Source organism: Ixodes scapularis, unplaced genomic scaffold (genome assembly GCF_016920785.2).
Source record: "Ixodes scapularis isolate PalLabHiFi unplaced genomic scaffold, ASM1692078v2 PGA_scaffold0__279_contigs__length_252992795, whole genome shotgun sequence".
NCBI classification, from domain to species: Eukaryota; Metazoa; Arthropoda; class Arachnida; order Ixodida; family Ixodidae; genus Ixodes; species Ixodes scapularis.
Window position 1 is genome coordinate 54,130,896 of NW_024609835.1, and position 23,605 is coordinate 54,154,500.

General features: G+C 45.4%; 1 protein-coding gene across 2 annotated transcripts; it reads right to left on the bottom strand.

The window, feature by feature from the left end:
* Nucleotides 1-870: 870 nt before the first annotated feature.
* LOC115329189 (peroxisomal membrane protein 11C) lies at nucleotides 871-23,605 on the bottom strand. 2 transcript variants are annotated; one of them, XM_029990713.4, is made up of 4 exons: nucleotides 23,109-23,596; nucleotides 16,842-17,020; nucleotides 14,620-14,691; nucleotides 871-3,446 (listed from the first exon to the last, which is right to left on the bottom strand). In XM_029990713.4, the coding sequence occupies exons 1-4, from the start codon at nucleotides 23,328-23,330 to the stop codon at nucleotides 3,251-3,253; spliced, it is 669 nt and encodes a 222-aa protein (XP_029846573.2). In that variant the 5' UTR covers nucleotides 23,331-23,596; the 3' UTR covers nucleotides 871-3,250. The 2 variants fall into 2 exon arrangements, with proteins under 2 accessions (XP_029846573.2, XP_040077292.1); XM_040221358.3 differs by having other exon boundaries at nucleotides 881-3,446; nucleotides 23,419-23,605.

Consider the following 23,605-nt stretch of genomic DNA (forward strand, 5'->3'; position numbering starts at 1 on the left):
CCAGTAGCTCAGTGGGAAAGACGTCCCCTTCACACGCGGTAGGACCGGGTTCGATCCCCCGTGAAACTTTTTTTTTTCAAATATTTTTTGATGTTTACATTTCTTTTTTTTTTTACAATTATCATTGAAGAAACAAAAAAAAAATAAGAAACAAATGTTGTGGACGACGCGTCGCTGAATTAAATGGTATGGGATTTCCTTTTTGACACCTGCGAACTCATCACTTTCCACAAAATGCAAGGAGCATATAAATCAGCGTCCGCTTTCCGAGGTGCCCGTAAATGGTCTACAGGAATTGCAGCCAGCCATTGGTCCCGATCCCGTTGATCTTTCGGAAACTCTGTCGCACAATGCCACTTCTGTTTCGGACGCAGGACATGTGAGCCAGCTCTTCACGCAACATCTTGGGTGTATTCTTTTCGGAGCCGATCAAAATTCACCACGGGCACTCACTACTCATCTCCAACTCCTCAATGTACAAAACAACTCATCTTGGAGTACAGAACGACGAGCGGAACATACATAACTGCAAAAGAATCCCACGGCGAGCAGTTCCCGTACGCCGCATGTCGTCTGCTACCGGGAAGGAGAAAAAAAAACAAAAAAAAAACACACGGTCGGGTGTAGCCACGTGACTTCCGCCACTCACTCTCTTCTCTCCACTTCTGCGACCTCCGTCGGGTTTCGGTTTCGGTTTCGAGCAGTTGCGTCTTTTGGCTTTATTAAAAAAATACGCTACTCTGTTGCAAAATATTAATTGGGTAGTCCTCCGACACCATAATAAAGCGCCTGGCAAAAAATTAAGAAAATATTTTGGGGGGTGTCAGTGTCCCTTTAAAAAAAAAACGCCACTCAAAATAGAAAAGAAACATGCTTAAACAATGTTCAAGATTTATTTATAAAACTTTCACTGTACAAAAAAGTAAATTTAGTAAAATAGTACAGCATAAAAATACTAAAATAGATTTCCACAAAGTAACGAAAGCTTACAGGTACCATGAGCAAAATAATCTTCCAAAAAATACCATGTGAAAGCACTGTCTAAAAAGCTTAAATTTACAGATAGCGAAAGTGTACTCTTTGTGAGACGTTATTGTGTTGTCCCTTCCTTTTTGTGCCCTGTATCCTTCGCATTATTTCAGTCTGTCAGTACTTTTTTGTGAAGCATCAAGCAGGGATCAAAGTTCTGAACTTGTTGAGGGGCATACCCAATCCAGTGCTTACTGCAGTCACAATGACGAGTGGGTACGTGAAGAGATGACAGTAACATTCCTGCAGACAATTTTCATCTTCTAGAGCTCAATTTTTAGGAAAAAAACTGGTACGCTACCCTGACAAGATTAAATTGTCAAGCAAAAACGTTTTTCTTTTTTTATGTTTGAAACTGGTTTACCTAAAATAGTGAATAACTGATCTTAAATATAAGTACTTCAATTAACCAAATAGAGAGAAAATTTGGTAACAGTCTCGGTGGAGCTGAACGTTTTTCACTGCCGTTCTTCAGGTGAGAATATAGATGTGCTTTGAAAGTTTGGTTTTTGCATGGCATTTAGAGCTTCTTGTTGCGCCATAGAATTCGGAAGATTCTACAAGTCCGGCTTTACGTGGGGTTGCTCATGAAAAGAATGAATTGCAGAACAGTTTAGAAATTTCAACAGATGATGAGCTGAAAATACTCAATATTCAAGCCCCACCCTTGTGCATTCTGATCCCCTTTGCCAGTTTTGCTCAAGCCAATATTTTATTTTCTACTTCACGTATGTGCCACTGTCTGGTTCACTGGAGTTGCAAAGACTATTGCTCCCCAAACCTTGCACAATAAATTTAAAGTAGATACCGGCACCTTCAACAATACTTTCCGCAGTCCCGGCCGATTCGATTTCAAGTTAGCCATTCGCCAAATGTAATGTGCACAGCCCATTTTATCATTCCCTTTCCCGCTCCTCGAGTTTTAGGCATGATATATATCAATAGCTAGGATTGACCTTTACACAGCTCTTTGAGAAACCTGTCACTTCTGACTTAAAATGCAATCTAATGAATATACTAGCTGATAGCAAGTTTTACTTATGAGGCATATTTTGAGGCATGATTGAAAAGGATAGATTCACATGGACCTTTTTTTATGAGTAACACTGAAATGCCCGAAAGAATGACCCTACTTTTTTTAGGAACATTCACCATTTAATAGTGGAAATTGATTTATTAATTAAGTGCTTGTCTCATTCCTCTGAGTGTCATGCCTTTAACCTCCCACATTAAAATAAGCTGTAGCTTCCAGCTGGAAATGAAGAATTTCCAGCCACATTTTCGGCTAAATTATACAGCAGCAGCTGGAAATCCTGTTTACAGCTGGAAATGGATGCTGCTCATGCTGGAAATCAGAAATTCCAGCTTGGAAGTACATGATCCACCTGGAAGTTTCCCAGCTAGATGAGGAAAAATCTAATTTCCAGCAAGAAATTTCTCCATTTCTGGGTGGAAACACCCTGAAATTCGGCTGGTAAAATAGATTTCCAGCTCCAGCCGTAGTCGATTTCCGGTTCCATAACACAGCCTGGACTGGAAGCATTTCTACGTGCATTAATGCATAATGACTGGAAGCATTTCTATGTGCATTAATGCATAATTATGCATAATGACCAAACCTCCTTTTGAAATGAATTTTGGTGCAGGATGTAGGGGGCCAACTAGAGAGTTGTCTAAAGTCACATGCTGCATCACACCACCTCAGAAAAAGTTCGTTTGTCCTCCCCTTGCAGCCAGCAAGGAAAATAAATCTGCAAGCTACTGGCACCCCATTGTGACCTGGAAGGAGTTGGAAACAGATCACAAAGAAAAAGCAAGCCACGTTTGATTCTTGCAACAATAACATCTGAGAAACCAAACTTACAAGGCATGTTGCTAAAAAAAGGAAACGCATCACAAAAAAAAAAAAAAAAAAAAGCCAACAACTTCTCCCAAGTAAATGGTGGGGAAGCTGGTTTCCCACTTTTAGGATTATTCTACTGTTCAAGGAATCTTCAGAACGACATTAAGGAAACCCACAACTTCCCTCAAAATAATCCTAGAACACACAATCACAGGAGCCTGCATTGTACAAATGTAATAAATCTATGAGTGTTGTTAGTAGACAAGCCAGACCAAAATGTTTTGACTGTAAAATGTACTCAAACAATCCTGTTGAGTAATTTCAACAAGAAGCTGCCACTGATACTGTTGTCACTTCATGTGATTCCCTTGCAGGAGATCAAAGAATAGCTTGACAAGCTAAGGACAGCAAAGAAGACGAGAGTCCCAAAAGTCCATTGTGCCACGCCTTGAGCTTGCCTGCCCAGAGAAAGCTTCCTGGTAACCAGCTGATTGCATTTACGAAATCAGCCACATTGCGAAGGATGCCCAAGACATGGCCCAGTTGCTCCTTCATGAGAGCGTCACACTCCTGCCTGAAAGATTGGTGAAAAGAAAGTTCAAAAAGTCATAAACGATGCTCATTTTGTCGAAAAAATTACAGGCTTGATCACTTGCATGTAAGCAGTGACCTGCAGGGTTACCAATATTTGGCTAGAAGTTCTCCTGCCGTCAATGTCAAGACATAATTGGTAACTTGCTTTTGCATGCCCAACCCATTTCATATTGATGGAAAAAATATATAAATTAATGGCAAACAGAGAACTCGAATAATTCTCTAAAGTACTTGCGTATTAAAGCCAATATGTCAATCTTTGCCAGATATGTTCCAACAAAAAATAACACTTTGCTGGAGCAAATTAAAATTCACTCCTTTGTTAGAACACCACCCGGAAATACAGGCTTTAATGTTTTAATTTATACAGAGAAAAAAATGTTACTGTTCTCTGCTCTACATTACCATTTTAAAATACAGACAATGTGCCCACACTTGACAAGTGTTGCACTAGATGTGCTAGACAAGTATTGCAGCCATTTCGTAAGTCATGCATTGGAGAGGCAGTGGGGGAGACTGGAGGATGCAGTGATTAATTAAGGGTTCATTAAAACGCAACTATTTATATACGTCTAGGATAAGAAAGAAAGACAGAATCGAAAATGCCGGCGGGAAGTCATCCTATATTTTAATGTTATTTTTAACATGAAAGCTTGTGCAAAGACGTTTGGGGTGAAAACCATCTTCACTTCTGACTTAAAGTTAAGTTGATGCCTTTTTAAACAATGCAAAATTAATGCAAAAAAGTAACAGCAAAAAGTATGTTCCTTGGAAAGAAATAGCATTATTCACGAGCCATCGTTGGCTTGAAGTTTTAAATATGCAGGCTAGACCTCGAAATACATCAATGATAGATTGACTGAACACAAACACAATGCCAAGAACAATTTTTCCAACTTGGATTTAGCTAGGCCAATGTAAGGTGAACTAGCTATGTAACAAATGTGAGGTGAACGGATTGGAAACAGAGGTGATTCACAGAGTCCAATGATGATAAATCTGTCGTGAGAGAAACAATTCAAATAGTAATTTAGAAAAACTGCATCAGTCACCCTCCCATGCGGCTTGGCAATATGTCCAAAAGATTTGTTAAAATATAAAGTTCCAAAGTGTTTTCTTTTAAAAGTTGTTTGCTAGGTTGTCAGTAGGTCTAGAACTCTTCCATTTTTGGGCTTGTTTTATTCTTCTGCAGTGTGCCTGAGTTTGAACCCGAGGTTATTTGTTTGTCTGTGTAGAAGTTCGGACAATCTAAGTTTGTCCATTGTGTCATGTATGTCCGTGTATGAATTTTGTTCCAATGGTCTCAACCATGAAAAGTGAAGGTGAAGATATCAGGAGGTAAGACAATAGTTGACACCCCTCTTTTTTTCTTTTTGTGTGTGGGCGTGTGTGTGTGTTTGTTCGCGTGTTGTTTTGTTTTAGACAAGTGTCTCTCTCATGGAACCGTAATGAGGAAGGTACATATCTGTCTGTTGCATTGACAACATTGGAAAAAAAGTATGCAAGGCTTGGACGGAATAAATTTTATCGCTGAGTTTGATGCACTGTCTGTCCCCCTTTTTCTGTTGTATCTATTACTGTTTTAACTCCTTTCCTCCCAGTCTGAGTTTACTATCATGTTCAAAGAAACAGCCGTGTTCCTCGTCATACCAACCCAAAAATGGCAAAGCAGGTCCTATGTATTTTCTTTAGTACTGTTCCATCATGTCTTTCATGCTTGTCACAAACACGACTAAAGTTTTTCTGGAACGATTTCATGAAGTAATGATTGCAAAACTTCAAGAACATGAGTTGCGAGATCAGAAATTCTGAAGCTCTGGTTCTCCAGAATTTCCGCCAAATTTGCAAAATTGCAATGACAAGTCTACTGCTATACAATAATTTTAGGAAGGCTCTATCATCTTTCAATAGACATATTTGAACCTATTTGTGCTGTTCAATTTTTTCACTCATTGCATTTTGTCCATAAATTTCACAGATTTGTCACTTAATCCCACACACTCCAACATTTCGCCTTTTCAAAAATTTCATCACGAAGCAAACTTCATAACTGGTGGGTCATTCAATAAACCTAAACATGGTTAAAGTTTAAAAAAAACTGTAAACATAACCACAGTCTCACGAAATGGTACCAGGATGTGAACAGTGGATGAAAAGCACAACTGCATATGCACGACTCTGAAGCAATTACCTGTGCAAGACTTAGACGTGTGTAAGGCTCCAAAAGCTTACAATTTCAGGGCTGGAACTAATGAAATGTACTTAGGAGCAGCCATGGGAGCAGCTGAAACTGCTGTCTTGGATCAGGCTGGGAGCAGCTAAAACTACATTCTGGAGCAGGCTAGGAGCAGCTCAAATCAGTTTTCATTGCACTTCAGCTTGTCTTAGATGAGCATGCAAGCAATTTCAATTGTGCTTAGCAGCACAGATGAGCATGACTGGTTAGGAACCTATGTAGATGAGATAACAGTGTATTAGGTGCAAAAACTTGGCCTTAGTGAGAACTTAAAAGCAAGTACCATATGTTTGTGAAGATAGTGTCCTTGATATTTTCTGAGTGGCTTTCAGCTGCACAAAATCCACACCTGCACTGTTTATAGCACGACCCAAACGTGCTCGACATAGAAATTATATGTGCAAACCACGTGACGTGCGTAAGCAACGGACGTGCAGTTGTGCGGAGGAACAGGGCAACAAATTTTGAGCTCATCCTATTGTACAACTCAATATCGAAGCATCAGACTACGATTAACGGAGTTATCATATTCGAAGCAATGAGCCAGAGCAAGATTAAAGTACGCCGAGCAGATCTACCACTCACGTGAGAGCTGCTGGCCGGCAAGGATTCAGATCGGACAGCATTTCAGTCCGATCAAATCACGATTTATCTTGCAGGAATGCGGTTCTAACTTCTAACGATGAAGCACTAAAAGAAATCTTTCGCTGATGTGTTTTCAACTGGCTGACGTCTGGAAGACGGGCCGCAGACCTTCAGGCTATCTGACGCTATCTGAAACCCGGGCCGCAGACCTCACCTCGGCCGACTTGCTTAACCGCTTATGGTTGAAGAATAACAATCCAGTCACAGGTGATGTAGTGCTTGAAATCCGACCCCAGAGTTTTTTCGCGTGCTTCCGACTCGGGATACACAAGAAAAATAAACAGAACAAAAAATTGCAAGGCCGACCAAGCTAAACGCACTCATCGTTGCCAATCGAGTCGATAAAAACTGAAACCAAGACAAAATAGAACTATTTTGGCACACGTTGTGCGATTTAGAGCTGTAATGGCGCAAAGTGTTGGCTGTGGCGCAGTTTCCGCAAAATGGCGCAGGATGGCGCGGACAAATGCGTCTGGTGCAAAATGGTGCAAATGGCCCCTGAATTTAGGCCCACCCCTGAATTTCGAAGCAGGGAAAGTTTGAGCATGGGGGAAGTCCCCAGCAGGGAGGGTATCACATCATTCAAGAACAGCCTGTGCGGTGGCCCGCACCTCGTCCTGCTGGTTGTGACTTGGGTGGCTATGTCTAACATACTCTCTCCGATGAACTACCAACACAGCCCCTTGGTTTTGTTTATGTAGCAAGAACAGAATGTTGCCACCCATTAACAAGAAGATGCTTGCACCTCCTGTCACGATTGTTGTGCTGTTTCTATCTGTACCTGCCCCGCCAGCTGAGGGCTCAGAATGCCAGGGGCGAGTTGTGCCCTCTAGATGTCAGATTCGTGCCTGGGTGCCCTACGCCCGGCACCGCAAGGGTCACGCGCTTGGGCTCTGACACTGTGTGGGAACACCGACCCTCACGGGGAAGCGGGAAAGGGGATAGACAGAAATATGCAAGAGCAAAGACAAGGCAAAGAAGGAGGTCTTCGGGTCGGTGCCACCGCAGAGATCCGAGCCACTGTCTGACATCGGCCAAGTTCAAGGATCAAGTTGCTGACATCATTGTGTTGTGTATTTGCCCAGTCATATGTCATCTATTCTTGTCTGCCTGCTATTAAACTTTAAACCTTTCTCATCCCGGCATTCGGGCGACCCAACACCTCATCGCTCAATGCTTCGTTTGGCAAGGGATGAACAAAGATGTGCGTGAATGGGCTCGCACGTGTTTGCATTGTCAGCTGTCTAAGGTTCATCGACATACCCTTGCACCTTTCACCACAATACAGACAACCACCGCTCACTTCAACAACATCCACGGGGACATCGTCGGTTCTTTGCCACCATCCGACGGAGCCATCTACATGCTCACTTGCATAGATAGATTTACCCACTGGCCAGAAGTTTCCCCTATTGCAGACATCCGCGCGGAAACCGTAGCGAAGACAGTCGTCAGTGGTTGGATTTCGCGACTTGGCGTTCCGTCATCTATTTCCACCGATAGAGGCGCATAATTTGAATCTTGTTTGTTTCACGAGATCATGACTCTTATCGGATCCTCCCGAATTCGAACAACAGCGTACCGTCCCGCTGCTAACGGCCTGGTGGAAAGATTTCATCGTACCCCAAAGGCCACACCAAGAGCACACAATGACCCGAACAACTGGAGCACACTTCTTCCCATCGTGCTTCTAGGCCTCCGCACAACACTCAAGCCAGACTTGGGATGCACTGCCGCAGACCTAGTCTACGGGCAGTCACTTCACCTCCCAGGAGAAATGTTTGTGACGTCTCCTACTTCTACCGTGCCCGATCCTTCCAGCTATGCCACCCAGCTTCGAGAAGTTATGCGGAACCTGCGTGCCACACCAACAAGGCAGCACGACCGTCATCCGACGTATGTATGCGACGAGTTAACCTAGGCCACACATGTTTTCTTGCATTGAGACGCAGTCCGGAAGCCTCTGCAACAACCTTACGATGGCCCTTTCAAGGTCCTCAAAAGGTGCAACAGGTATTTCGTTCTGGATTTGAACAGGCGGCATGACACCATCTACGTTGACCACCTGAAGCCTGCTCACATTGAACTGTCGTCCGCATCCAGCCTACACCCTCTACATTGACCGCCTTCATGCCAGCCATCGGCACCATCCTTACGAGCTACCGAGCATCAGCATCATCGCTCCGTCTCTTGGGCACAACATCGCCCTTGCGACTCCTCTAGGGGGGACCCCTTTTAGCGCCAAAGCGCGAGACTTAAAGCGGTGGTGCCAAAGCGCGAGACTTACAGCGGTGGCACCAAAGCGCGAGACTTATAGCAGTGGCTCACGCAACGTCAGCAGCTAATGACGTTTCAAGCGCGCGGCACGAGCAGCACCGATAAGACCGAGCTCTGGGCTCGAACAGAACAGCACGAGCCTGGCAGCGTTCGACGATGTAGCAGCGCGGTCTCAGCGGAGCACCCCTTTTCATGTTCTTTTCAGTTTTTGTGTGGTTATAAAGATCAGTTTGTTGATTTGCATCGACGGACGTCTTGGTGTCCAGCACTAACGCCGAGCAACATCTCGAACACCTGGAGATCCTTTTCCAGTGCAATGGCGTCTGACCCAGGTGATTGTTGAGCGGCAACGATAGAGCTCTGGTGCACATATCCCCCAAGAGGATGGTGTTTTCGATGCAGCCGTGGGAAGGGCCTTCCGTAAATTGTCGGTAAATAGTGCCATATATGCTTTGGCTGACAGCAACAATGTGCGATTTTCCTGGTGTGTGTCAATGGTAACAGATCGGGTGGTTGTCTTCGGTTCACAAGATGTCAGTTTGGCATTGAGAGCCATTGGTCCGTGATGATGGGAGGGTAAACAGATGGTTCGAACGAGCAGGTGCAAGAGGCATGTGGCAAGAAATTTGAAAAAGAACTGCCTGTGGTGCTGGCGTAGAAGTGGAAGGTGGCAGAGCCTGGTGATTGAACAATTTCACCTTGCTCAACTTTCTGCGTGGATTGTAGCTGTTGTGTTGTGTAGTGAGGGGCGACTTACGGAAGCAAGACAGACACACGTGCGACGCTTAGGCAGCCATGTTTGAAGAACGTTTATTTCTACCCGTGTTGCCAGCGTCTTGGGCAAACCTGCTAGTTAACCTATGTGTTCATAGATGGCAGCACTATCCCACATCTCCCCTTTTTATGGGATAGGCATAAGGTCTGCTACTGAGTATATCGCTGTGGTGTTTTCAGACACCGGCCACCTCTGCTGCGTAGGTGCGAGTTGTCCCCGCATCTTGTTTGACCTTTTCCCGAACCATCGTCGTCTGACACACTTGTTGACGGTTTCGATTGGTTTGGTGAGGCAGGAGAAGGCGAACAAGGGATTAGATGTGTTCTGTTCCTCCTGACTGGGCCTTCTTGGGTGTCGACGATGTAAGATTTTGGCTCAGAAGTGCGACGGTGTACTGTTCCTCTTCTTTCCAGGTCAACGACCCAGACTTCTGTTCGTCGACAATGTCGGCAAGGTCTTGTACTCGATGTCGGCGATCATAGGCCTTGCGCTGTTTCACGCGAAGCTCTTCTTCGTATTTTCGTAGCTGTGTCATGTCTGGAGTTGACGGAACCAGCATCTTCTTGGCTGTTGGGATCGTGGACCGGAGTCTTCTTCCCATGAGCAGTTCAGCTGGGCTGAACCCATTGTTTAGTGGTGTAGTCCTGTACGCGAGTAGTGTCTTGTATGGGTCTCCAGTTTTCTCCATCGATTTTTTGATGATCTTAACAGCTGCTTCAGCCAGGCCGTTGCTTTGCGGGTAATGGGGACTGGATGTGATATGTTGGAAGCCGTACTCTTGAGCAAATGCGGAGAATGCTGACGTTGTCACGCGCGAGAACTGAGGACCGTTATCCGACACAACAATCTCCGGTATCCCGTGGCGGGCAAAGATGCTCTTACAGTGGCCAATCACTGTTTCAGAGGCGAGATTGCTAAGCAGTGCTACTTCCGGGTACCTGGAGAAATAGTCCGTAACGATGAGCCACCACTTGTTCTGATGATAGAACAGGTCCATAGCCACCCGTTGCCATGGCCTTTCAGGGAAGTCCGTTGGTAGTAGTGGCATCTTTCTGTTGCTTGACTTCTCGATGCAACGTTGGCACCTCTTTACAGTCTCTTCAACATCCCTGCTGATGCCAGGCCACCACAAAGAGTGTTTAGCTCTGGCCTGGGTCTTGACAATTCCAAAGTGCGCTTTGTGTAGAAGACGTAAGGCATCTTGCTGGCAATGCACAGGCACGACGATCCTTGCGGTATACAGCAGGATGTCGTCTTCCAGTGTGAACTGATGCCGGAACTCGTAGAAGGGTTTGACATGTTTGTTGAGGTCACGGCGACTGGGCCATGCCTGCTGAGTGTACTTGCGCAATACTTGGCATACAGGATCCGTTTTCTGGTTCTTGACAAGCCATTGAAGACATGGTTCTTTGACAGGAATGTTGGCTCTGACTTGACGGACATAAGCGCCGACCACTTGCTCAAGGTCCAATGAGCCAGTTTCTTGGAGAGGCGATCTGGAGAGTGCATCAGCAGCAAGCAGCTCCTTTCCTGGCACATAGGTGATGCTGTACTTGTAGCACATCATGCGCATATGCAACCTCTGCAACCTCGGGGTGAGGTCATCCAGTGCCTTCGATGAGAAGAGGGGAACCAACGGCTTGTGGTCCGTTTCTAAAGTAAACTCCTTGCCGACAAGGTAGTCACTGTACTTCTCACACGCCCAAACAAGTGCCAGTCCCTCCTTCTCTATCTGGGCATATCGCCTTTCAGTCTCAGTCAGGAGCCTTGATGCATAAGCAATAACTTGAAACTTCCCATCTTTTCGCTTTTGTCGCAGTACTGCACCCAGTCCATAAGAGGATGCATCCGCAGTGACCACTGTCTCTGATGCGGGATCGTAGACGCCGAGGACAGGCTGTGATGACAGGATGCTCTTCCACTTGTCAAAGGCTGTCTGTTGGCTTGGTCCCCAGACAAATTCTTGCTTCGAGCTAAGCATGGAGCTCAGTGGCTGAAGAACGTCAGCCAAGTTAGGGACAAACCTGGCGAGGTATGTTGCCATTCCCAGCATTCTTTGGAGTTCTGGCTTTGATGTGGGAGGGCACATTTCTCGTACTGCTTTGGTCTTTGCATCATCTGGACGGATCCCTTGGCGGTCGATTTTGTGGCCCAGGAAGGTGATCTCCTCAACTTGAAAGGAGCACTTGCGATGGTTGAGTGTGACTCCCGTCTCTTGTAGTCGCTGAAGCACTCTACGGAGCCTCTCGTCGTGCTCTTCCTGGTTGGAGCCCCAAACAAGGACATCATCCATGTGGCAGACAGCCCTGTCAATGCCGTTCAGGATGCTTGAAAACTGCTTCTGAAAATGTTCCGGGGCAGAGGAGATACCAAATGGAAGTCTGTTAAAACAAAACCTCCCGAATGGTGAAATGAATGTTGTCGGACTCTTACTTTCTTCACTGAGCGGTATCTGCCAAAACCCTGAGTTGGCATCAAGTTTGGAAAACACTCTTGCGCCTTGGAGAAGTCCCAGCGTGTTTTCAACAGACGTGATGGGGTGCCATTCCCTCTTGACGTAGCAGTTGAGCTTTGTAAAATCTACACAAATCCTCACCGTACCATCCGGCTTTGGTACTACCACCAAAGGAGCACACCAGTCCGTTGGTCCATCGACAGGTGATATAACCCCCATAGATTCCATCCGCTGTAGTTCTTCTTTGGTTTGCTGGTACAACGGTAGAGGAACACGGCGTGGGGAACTCACCGCAAAAGGAGTCGCTCCGTCTTGAAGCTGCACGTGGTAGGCGTCCTTGATGTGGCCTAATCCTTTGAAGAGAGCTGGGAATTCCTTTTTCACGTCAAGATGTGAGCTCCGGTGAATTTGGCTGTTCTTTGTGGCAAGGCGGTCCACAAAAGAGACCACTTGTAGCGCTTGAATGGCGGGTCTGCCGAGCAGAGGTGTGCGTAAGTCCTCGAGGATGTAGACATCTTGTAAGGATGTCGAACCTTTGTAGGTCATGGTCAGTTGTGCCACACCTTGGACTGCTAAGGGACTGCCGTCTGGGCCGTGAAGTTGCCGTCGTGGTTCTTAAAGCAGTGGTTTCCGCTTGATTTTTCGGAACACGCTTGTCGGGATGACTGTTTCATCAGCCCCTGTATCAATTTTGAAGCTGACAGGGTCGTCTTGAAGCACCACCGTAGCCTCCCACTTGTCTGCTTCTGGATGCGACACACCTCCGATGAACCCGATCTCATCGTCGGAACCGGAGACATGGTTGACCCGTTTGGAGAGACAAACTGAAGCATAGTGACCTTTTTTGCCGCAGTTTTTGCACGTTTCGTAGCGAGCTGAACAGGACCTCCTCGAGTGCCGTTTCCGCCCGCACCAGTTGCACGATTGCTTTTCTTGAACAGCTGTGGATTTGGAATTCGACGCGGCAGCCGCGAACTTTTCTGTAGTGTGAGTAGCTCTGTCCCCGGTTGTGCCTCGGGAAGACTGCTTAACTTGCTTGGACCCAGAGGAGACCTTGTTGACACTGCCGTTCGACTTCCCGTCTTGCGTCAGCTCCGCTTGTTGTTGTCGAACACTTTCCACTTGCCTGGTGGACTCGAGTGCTTTGCGTAGCGTTAGATCCGAGTCCAGTTGGAGCTTGGCCGATAACTTCTTGTCACGAATTCCTACCACAAGGCGGTCTCGGACGAACTGTTCTTGCATCTTGCCGTATTCGCAGTGTTTTGACAGGCTGTGAAGCGCCGTCGCGAATTCTTCCACAGACTCCCCTTCCTGTTGGACGCGCGTGTTAAATCGAGCTCGCTCGAATATCACGTTTCGCCGGGGTATGAAGTATCCGTCGAAGCTGGCGATGATGGTCTCGAAACGGCCTGCCTCCTCTTCCGAGAGTTGGAACGAAGCGAACACGTCTTCGGATTGGTCGCCCATTATGCATAGTAGAGTGTCTACCTGATGCTCTTCGGGTTTGTTGCTTAGTCCGGACGCATTGTGGAACCGTAAAAAGCGCCGTTTCCACTTGGGCCATTCGTTGGGGTTGCTGAACACAAATGGCTCCGGTGGTTGGAAAACAAAGGATCCCGACTGGGGGCCCGTCCCGGGTGTACCGTTGGCGGCTGTCCCGTCGGCCATGGTCAGGAGTCAGGCGTGACTTCGTTTCCGGTTGATTCTTGAAGCGATTCAGCACGATCCCACTTCTGTCACCATGTTGTGTTGTGTAGTGAGGGGCAACTTACGGGAGCAAGACAGACACACGTGCGACGCTTAGGCAGCCATGTTTGAAGAACGTCTATTTCTACCCGTGTTGCCAGCGTCTTGGGCAAACCTGCTAGTTAACCTATGTGTTCATAGATAGCAGCACTATCCCACAGTAGCTACAGATGTTTATGGTTGCAAGTGAGCAGAATAGGGATAAGGATCATTCTACCTTGAAAAAGCACTCAAATGGTGTCTTTGAAATTTACATTGCTCTGAAGTTCTTTATATTCCCTACATTCATCTATGAGTTGTTGAAGTGAAGGGGACAATTTTGCAACAATAATGAACCAGCTCCTGTGCAGAACTTCCAAGTGCAGTTCCCTTCCAGCATCGAAGCATCAATAATGTGGAAGAGCTAAAGTATGTTTTTGATTTAGTAAGCGGACGATTTAGTGGTGGCCTCACGATGACTAGCCAACTTTTCCTTTGCTTACTGCTTGCACTGTTTTGGTTTGTCAAAGGCATCTGAAAAGGTTGTCTCGAGGTAATCCAGGAGCCAATTTCCTCACTGGGGTTGTGAAACAATTGTACTTTTGTGCTCTTTAGAAAAAATATGCTGCCTAACTTAAAGAAGCCGTCCCAATAGTTGCCTTAACCTGGCCAGTCGTAGCTCTTAATTGAGCAAGTCGTGGACATTGAGATGTGGTATTGTTAGTGTTTAACAATTTGAGTTTGTCAACAGCCTGCTGCTGAAGTGGTGGCTTTACCAGCTGCCATTGCAGACTTGAAATCTGAACTGAATACTGCATCTACACCAAACTTTTTGGCACAAGCTTCCAAGTTATAAGATATTATATAAATAAAAATAGTGGATCTTTGATTTTTGTTTTTCTTTCTTGTCTATGGTATGTAATGTCAGGTGTCTCTTAATGAACCCTTCTTTGTATCCTGCGTTATGTGGTCTCTTTGTAGGACCACTGCCACAGGGGTCGCTGTCGTGTCTAAAGGTCTAATATGAAAACAGTACCTACCTGCATACGTCATCACTCAGGCCATACAACTTTTCTCGCTTCTTTTGAATGATGTTGATGGTTCGGAGAGACCTAGAGAAAGAGTAAAAACTTTGCTACAATAAAAATGCAGCGTAACTAAACTTAATGTGGGGCAATTTAAGTACATAATGCCTGGTGATGAACAGGTTTTCAAATTTTTAATTAATATTGTTCCCAAGCTGATGTGCTTTTGTGATATATTTTGTGGGCCACAGGTCCCTTAACCACTAAAATGTGGATTAATAAGCAAAAGCATGTTTATTTTGAGCATTCATTACAGTCTAAAAATGATGTAAGGACGATGTTTTATGGCAACAGAAGTTATCAAACTACCACTTTTATGGTACTTATTATAAAGGCTGGACATAAATGACACATTTATGCTTAGGGCATATATTTGCACATTTCTCATGCTACAGCAAGATATTTCTTTCTATTCAGGCATAAGCCAATCATCCAACATCATTTTAAAGTTAGAACACATGAAGCTCTATAAAAAGCATAAATGCAGAGCAAGTGGTGCCGAGACATGGACAGCTTTACTCCTAAATGTTATAATTACCTTGACTATGCCTGGGGTCCTTTGTTTACAAATTCGAGGATGTAAGATAGCTGATGTCCATTTTGTCATAAGGGTGTCTCAGAAGTCTGGTTAAAAGCAAATACTATATATAGTTCAATTGTTACCAATGCTTGTTCGAAAAATAAGAAATGGGAACTAGCATGAAGCTCCAGCTTGACACATGCTTTTCTAAGACAAAAAAAAATGATTTACATTTTTGGGGAGGTAAGGTTTAGCCAGATATCTTGAAAACATGTTTGAGGTACAAACATCATGCAGCTCGTGTATAGTAGTATATTGTATTATATACACAGTGTCACAATACTAATATCCTGAAATCGCCGCACTCCACAGTAGCTTAACGGCTCTTCTTAACCCTCTGAATACTAAATTATCTTAAATTGACTGCATCTTCTTCCCTAATTTATCGGTCGTTATTACTGATCAGTGATTATCCTGCCATATGCTTCCTTGTCTCAAGATCAGGCAACGTACTAAATTAGATTTCGGCGGTTTATGTGCCAGAACAACAAAGGGTTCTAGCGCACCCCAACAACAAAAAAACTGAAAATGACCATCTTAGTCAAGGTGTTTTTGCAACAATAAGCAGCCTTCAATAAAACGCGACCCAAATTCAAACCCACCAGCTAGGAATTCAAACACCAACACCGTGCCTCGGAGCCACCAGTGCAGCTGACTGGGCTTACGATCATGCTATGATGGCACATACTCCACGGAGGGCTCGGCACGACCAGATCAGTCTCTTTCCTTCAACATTACAAACATTCATATGGTAGTGAACACCAGAGACAAGTTCTACCAGCCCCTGTTTGGCCACTTAGACATGTCACTGGCTTTGTGGTTTTGGTCTTCTTATTGTGAAATTATTATGTGTCACAAATCAGAAAAAAAAAAGTGGTTTCTCATCTTTGTTTTGACAGTTTGTAAGCTTCTTTTTAACTGAGCATTTGTAGGATATAAAGACAGCTCTATCATATGCCGCCCCACGATTTCATGAGGGCGCCTCTCTCCCTGGCTTCGTGGTCGGGGGGCGAGTCGGAAGAAAGAAGTTGCCTCCTGACCTCCGTTTGCCCTTCCGACCAATAGATGGCACTAATTGGCACCCTTTGGTGGTGGCTGCGAGATATTTGTTTGCTGATCAGTTATAAAAGACGATGCACCGGGGATGCCTCTTTTCCATCCCCTGGACGTCGGCCTAGGACGTGGGCAAGAGAAAGGCCGCACAGGTATGATATTTGTATGGTGGATGCCACGGGTACAACAGGCGTCGGTCTGCATGTCAGGCCTAGCTCTTTGTAAACAGCGTGGTGCAGAACAATTCACCTGCTGCCGTAGTTAGCACGTCCGTTGTCAACAGATGCAGCTGGCCTTGCATATACTGAATGCTCGATAAACAGGAGCATAACTTCCCTCCTCAGTAGTTTTATGTATTTATGTTTCTTTTGTTTTGTTTTTGTTCTTTTTATGTTTTGAGCACATAACCAACAAACGGACCTGGTCCCGTTTGCTTGATGGTGGACCACGTGGAAGCTGGCTTGCCGGAGGGTGTACATAAATCTCCCACAACCAGAAACCTCCATAATGTCATGGCTCTTAAAAAGAATGCTGGGTTGCCTACCTTGCAATGCCACAGTACAGGGAAAATGCCCACAAGATGGTCCCTGCAGCTTCCCAAGAGTCAGTTTGAATGTTAATTATCTGCTTCTTTGCCAGCCACGTGACATGCTCCACTGGGTAGAACACCTGGTCCGCAATATTTTTGAGAACTCCAAGGATCCGTAAGACATAATCCTGCTCCTGGAACCAAGAGAGGTCAATAGCAAAAAAAACAGTAATCGACCCCACATTTTAACATACAAAGGTCAGGGGAAAAAAAACAATCAATGTTATTTGTGATTCGAGAATAAAACAGCAGTACAGTTGAAAGGTTAGACTCCACTAGATGAGTATAGTCCACACACTAATAATTTTGATAAAAGCCTTCTAGTTGTGCCACAAAAACAAGAAAACTTGGACAATTACTTGCTTAACTGTACCACTCTCGAGATTATCCGCAACAGCAATTATTTTGTCATTTGTACAAACTATCTTATGTTTGGTTAGACCATATCCTCCTTTACACTGGGAAAAATGCTTGTCCAAACACCTTGGAAGGATCTTTCAGGGTGGCACCACTATTAGAAAGGAGCACATTTTGGCTCATGATTCAACTATGTTTATCAGGTCTTCATTGACTTTTTATGCGATCGGCGAGCGCATGACATTAAAAATTCTTTTCTGCATGAGTGCTTGTGTTGAGTCGAGGACATGAGACTACAACAGGGCCACGAAATAATCTACACGAGCCCAAGGTTTCACTGTGCAAGTGATCTCTACACAGGTTGCAATCAGAAATGGCTTCAAAACCGCAAAGGTAGAACATGCAAGTAGAAGGCTTCTTTATCGGTTAATTACTCTCGCATGTCAGTGAGTCTAGGTCATCCCAGTGTGCTGCTAGGACAACATTCTCTTACAAGGTCAATGAACAAAAATTTTTTTTTTTTTTCAATTCGAACACTTGAAAGAGGAGGACCTCCTGCAGGTGTTGTGGAATTTGAAAGCGTTGTTGTACACTGGGCTTGTGGCACCTCTATCTGGCTTTAATATGAAACAAAGATGATGATGGCACAATATATGGGGAAGTACGGGCAAGCATTTTTCTATAGTGTTCCAACCGCAACTTGTCTTAAGGCGGTGGCTCGATCGGAGAGCCAAGCTTGGCAGGCCGTGCCTCGGCAAAGCTACCCAGAATCAGAAGCACGCAAAGGAAACAGACTGAGTCGACAAAGGGTCGAGAGACCATACTACATTGGCGTCCAGTTGCGGTGGTGGCGGCTACTCCCTACAGAGGGCTCGCACAGCTACGCCTGCTCTCGGTCAAATCCTGTGGCGGGTCGCTCCTCGACTTCCCTCCCAAGAGCCAGCTCTCTAGCTGGCTGTCATCAGAGTGACTGGTGTCTACTTACAAAGAGCTCTCCCGACCCGAAAGTGGGCCTTCCCCGTGAATCGCACTTTGGGGGATGAAGGGTAGCCGAGAGAGGAGGATCGCCTCTTGCGCCATCTAGTAACTACAATCTACACTACACCTTGTGTGCCTCCAGTGCCATCTGTCAAGAATGCGTGCAATTAACATTTATTTTTGTAACCTCAGGCAGCATTGCACGTAGAATTCTCGCACTTTGGATAAGTTCTATAGTTTTTGCATTAACTATAGTCTGTTGCAATCCAAGAATGCAGGGCGGGGAAAAGGAAGGATGGGGAGGAGGAAGCAGACAAAACGCTAAAGAGAAGAGGACATTTTCCCCCCTTTTCTCCAGCATTTCGTCTGCTTCCTCCTCGCTGGCCTTCCTTTCACTCGCCCTACCTTCTCGAGTTGCAACGGACAATACATAGCTTGCATTGATGTCCCACCCACCGCCATTGTTCTGTACCCTCCTCCTGTATCCGTACCTTCTGCAGCCTACATTTGGAATCGTTGAATTTGTTCTTCTCGGCAAGCCTTGCCAAAAACAAATTCGATGGTGCCAAATATTTGCTGCAGAAGGTACGGACACAGGAGCAGGGTATGGAGCAATGAGCCCAGCGATCCTGGGTTCAATCCCCACCCCTACCCGTTTCGATCTAGATGAGCATTGCACCGGCGTGCAGTCATGCATCACTACTGCATGCACGTTAAAGACCTCAGACTAGCGGTTGTACTGCACTGGCTAAATTGCTCATCTACATCGAGTGACTCGTCGCAACTTTGAAAATGGCTGACCAACTACACGCTGTTTAAATATCCGTACAACCCCAATTAATTAACAATGATGGCTGGTACAGTGCCATACGACCTCATGTGCAAGGCATGTATAGACCATCTGCAGTGACTGGCAGTCAGCCATGGCCACTTCTGTTTACTGCTGGGGTCCTATGCTACTAAAATGGCAAAGCAAGCAAGTTAATTCATGACTTATAAAATTTAGAAGCGCTATACAAACATGAGGACAAAAAAAGTGAGGCGAACAGGACGAGCGCTTACTCTCAACTGAACATTTATTTAGAAACAGCTAAGGCAAACAACCTTCCATAAAAATGCACTGAATCACTCAGTGGTGTCCCTCCATCACCACGCGTCAATAAAATCACTCTCTTTTTGATGCAGGAAAACTGATGGCTGGCTGAGGCAGCCTTTGGTGCCCTCTTTCTTTAAACCATGAGCTTCAAGCACTTCGCTTGCAGCTTTTTCATGGGCCCTCCCCACGATCGTGGTATTTTGAAAGTTGGGCTGTCACAGACAGTCTCTGCAATGAAGAGGCAAGTGTCCTCCGGTTGTTGAGCGCAAAGACAGGTCATGCTCGCGCATTCTCTCATTTATGCACCGTCCTGTCTGGCCGATGCACACCCTACCGCATGTCAGCCGTATTCTGTACACCACGCCCACGTTGTAATCTACAAATCTTTTGGCATGACTGACAGTGCATAAGCGCGCGTCGTTTTTTTTTTCCTGAATCCTCGGGCGAAATTGGGCCAACTTACATGGCGCCGAAAACACAAGTGGCAGATCAAATCTTTTTGCCACCTTTTTTAAGTTATGTGAAATTTTGTGCAGGTAGGGGATGACCTGAAGTCTCGTTTTTGTTTTTGCTTTTATACCCTGACACTTGCCCGTGATCTTTTTCAGCAGCGTCTCAGCAACTCCAAGCAAAAGTGAAGTTGGATAACTGGTATCTCTAAGTTGATTAACCTGCAGACTGAAGCTGCCACTCATAACACGGTGGCATGACTTCTGAAGTGCCGCTTGGTGACAAAACGAAACAATGCCCCTTTTTACTAATTTGGAGTGTGCCGAATCGTAGACGAGGATTCCCTTCTTGGAGCGGGGGTGGTAACTCTAACGCACATGGTTTCTCGTGAACTGCAGTCTCAAGTCTAGGAAGTGGAGAAACTGGCCGTCCGAGAGTTTGTGAGTGAACTTTAAGCCATTTGAGTTGTCATGAAACACTTTTAACACACTCTCAACAACCTGGCATGTCAAAAGATTGTCAGAATGTTGCCATAGTTGAAAGAACGTATCATACCTTTTAACGTGCCAGGTTGTTGAAAGTGTTAAAGGTGTTTCATAACAACTCAAATGGCTTAAAGGGGCCCTGCAATCATATTTAAGCGTCTACCTTTTTTGCGGTTTCCATGTCTCTTGGGGTTCGGGCAAACCAGCGGGCACGGAGAGAGGAACTAAATATCAGTGCTTCATATTTTAACCGGACGACGCGGAAACCTCCTTTCCCTACAGGGGCGACCCGCGGTGCCGAAAACGCACGAAATGTGAAGTTTTTGGTCCTGGGCTTACTACTGGTAAGAGCCGCTAAAAGCTTCTTTTTAGTCGAAATACAAAATAGAAGTGGCGGTTATTAGCTTCAGTGGTTTCAGTTCTTTATAAAAGTTGTTTTTGTTCAGTGTTTTATATCAGAAAAGAAACAAATGCAGTTTATAAAGTATGGAAACAAGAAATGACCTGTCGACATACCCACCACCAAGCGGCGGAAAAGGCGGCGCATACTAGAAAGGCGTAGTGGGATCAGGCACCGACTAGCGGAGAGCGTAGAAAGGTCCCGGATGTACGCAGCGGCGCTGCAGTCGAGGATCCAAATGGTTCCGAGCTTTCCAAAGGCCTTCGGCGAGTAGCTTTGGCTTGCGGTTCGGCCCTTTGGCGGTATGGCAGCGTGAAGTGGCTTCCGTTCTGAACTGATCTTTACCCTGTGTTTGCTGTAGCTTGCGGCCAATGAAGTGTCATGCCGAATTAGTGTTTAATCGTGCACCACATGCAATGCGAGCTGCCCTGGCTGCCTGACTCATACAGCCTATCCAGAACATGCTTTAGTGGCGCCCTCTCAAGCCGTCGACACGGAGTGCGGCAGCCGTGAGCATTCGCTGAGCTCACTACCCCTCCTCTAGTTCACGGCCGCTAGAGCAACCAAGGACGTCATGAAGGAGGTTATTTTTTGCTTGTTTTTGTAATTTTAACTTGCATGTAACTTTTAAAATAAAGCGAAATTCGAGAAAAGAAAAGTTTCATTAAGTTACTATGTTCAGTGCGCTCAATTTCGGTGCAAACTAAAGACCAGTTAAAAAAGTCCTTGCAGGGCCACTTTAAAGTTCACTCAGGAACTCCCGGATGCCCAGTTTCTCCAGTTTCTAGACTTGAGACTGCAGTTCACGGGAAACCAAGTGTGCTGGAGTTACCAACCGCGCTCCAGAAAGGGAATCCTCGCCTACAATTCGACACATTTTAAATTAGGAAAAAGGGGGCATTGCTTCGTCTTGTCTCCATGCGGCACTTCAGAAGTCTTGCTACTATGTTATGAGTGACAGCTTCAGCCTGCAGGTTAATCGACTTAGAGATACCGGTTATCCAACTTCACTTTTGCTTGGAGTTGCCGAGACGCTGCTGAAAAAGTTCAAGGACAAGTGTCAGGGTATAAAATAAAAAACAAAAACGAGACCTCAAGTCATCCCCTAGCTGCACAAAATTTCACATAACTTAAAAAAGGTGGCAAAAGGATTTGATGTGCCGCTGGTGTTTCCAGCGCCATGTAAGTTGGCCCAATTATGCCCACAGATTCAGGAAAAAAGAATGACGCGAGCTTTTGCACCGTCAATCATGCCAAAAGATTTGTAGATTGTAATGTGGGCGTGGTGTACAGAATACCGCTGACATGCGGTAGGGTGTACATCGGCCATACAGGACAGTGTGTAAATGAGAGGATGCGCAAGCATGACCTGTCTTTGTGCTCGACAACAGGAGGACACTTGCCTCTTCATTGCAGAGACTGTCTGTGCCAGCCCAACTTTCAAAATACCACGATTGTGGGGAGGGCCTGTGAAAAAGCTGCAAGGGAAGTGCTTGAAGCGCATGCTATAAAGAAAGAGGGCACCGAAGGCTGTGTCAGCCAGCTGTCAGTTTTCCTGCATCAAAAAGAGACTGATTTCATTAATACGTGGTGATGAGTGACGCCACTGAGTGATTCAGTGTATTTCTATCGAGGTTGTTTGCCTCAGCTGTTTTTAAATAAATGTTCAGTCGAGAGTAAGCACTTTTCCTGTTTGCCTGCCTTTTTTGTCGTCTTTGCTAGCGCTTCTAAATTTTATAAATCCTATGCTACACGGCGGGACCAAACGGAACCAAGGGACCGGGACAACATCGTTTGCAGTGATTGGTCAGCGCCGCGCCACTGACCAATCGCTGCAGACGGCCTGTCCTGCTTGGTCCTGCCGTGTAGCATAGGGCCCTGCTTATAAGCACTGCGCTGAAGTTCCCATCCAGGGTGAATCTTAAGATATATCCACTGACAAGGCGCTATGTTGAAGCTGTCTATTTTGCCATGAATCTCACAGTTGAGACATCTCAACTCAATTTGCTCTGCATAATGGCCTAAGGTCTACGGGCTCTCTGTTTTAAGCTGGAGTTACAGCTGACACGTTCTGCTCAACAATTCCGCAAACGATGTACGAAAGCATCACCGCCCTCACCCCTGCCTCCGCCCCTGCCTGACAATTATTTTTGTGGCCATGAACAGAAGTAAAGTTTATTTAGCATTTGTCTACATCACGCATGGGTTAGGGAAGTTATTCCTCCGCTGACTTAGAAACTGAGTGTGCTTTCGATTGGTTTCTTGCCATTTCTTTCGTTGTAAATGCAAACCAACATGCGAAATAATCTGTTCGAAAATAATGTGCTACGTAACAAAAAGAGGGACGACAGGGACGAAACAATAGGTTATGTTTTGTCGCCCCTCTACGTCGTTGTCGTCTTTCGCATGTGAAACTTGAACCAGCACAATCGCAAAAGCAAGTTTTACAAACTTACTTGAGTCCCTAGACCGTACGACATACTGTACGTCAACATCGGCCAGTCGTCCAACAGCCTGGAGATCACTCTGCAATGACTAAACTCTGAACTCAAGATTCCAAACTTTTTCGATAAACTGCCTTTTGTAAGGCCACTGCTCAAGAGACACGCATAACCTAACGTCCGAATAATCCCATCTCGACCGCTATGAGTACGTAAAAGTTCCTCCAAACTCGGCATTGTAAAATTTCTCGTGTGAACTAGGTAACTGAATAAAACTTCGCATATACAGCACGACAAGCCGCTAAAAACAAAAAGGTTTGCTAACTTTCCTCAAATGATTTCCGCTGCTGTGATACAATCGTCGGACACAAACAAAATCGCCGTCAGTAGCAGACTTCAGCATCGCGTAGGAATATGGCCATTTTCCTGTTCCGCTAAACGTGAGCATGCGCAAAACTTTTTACTTTTTATTTAGTTAAATATATGACTTAATATTTAAAATATAAAACTCA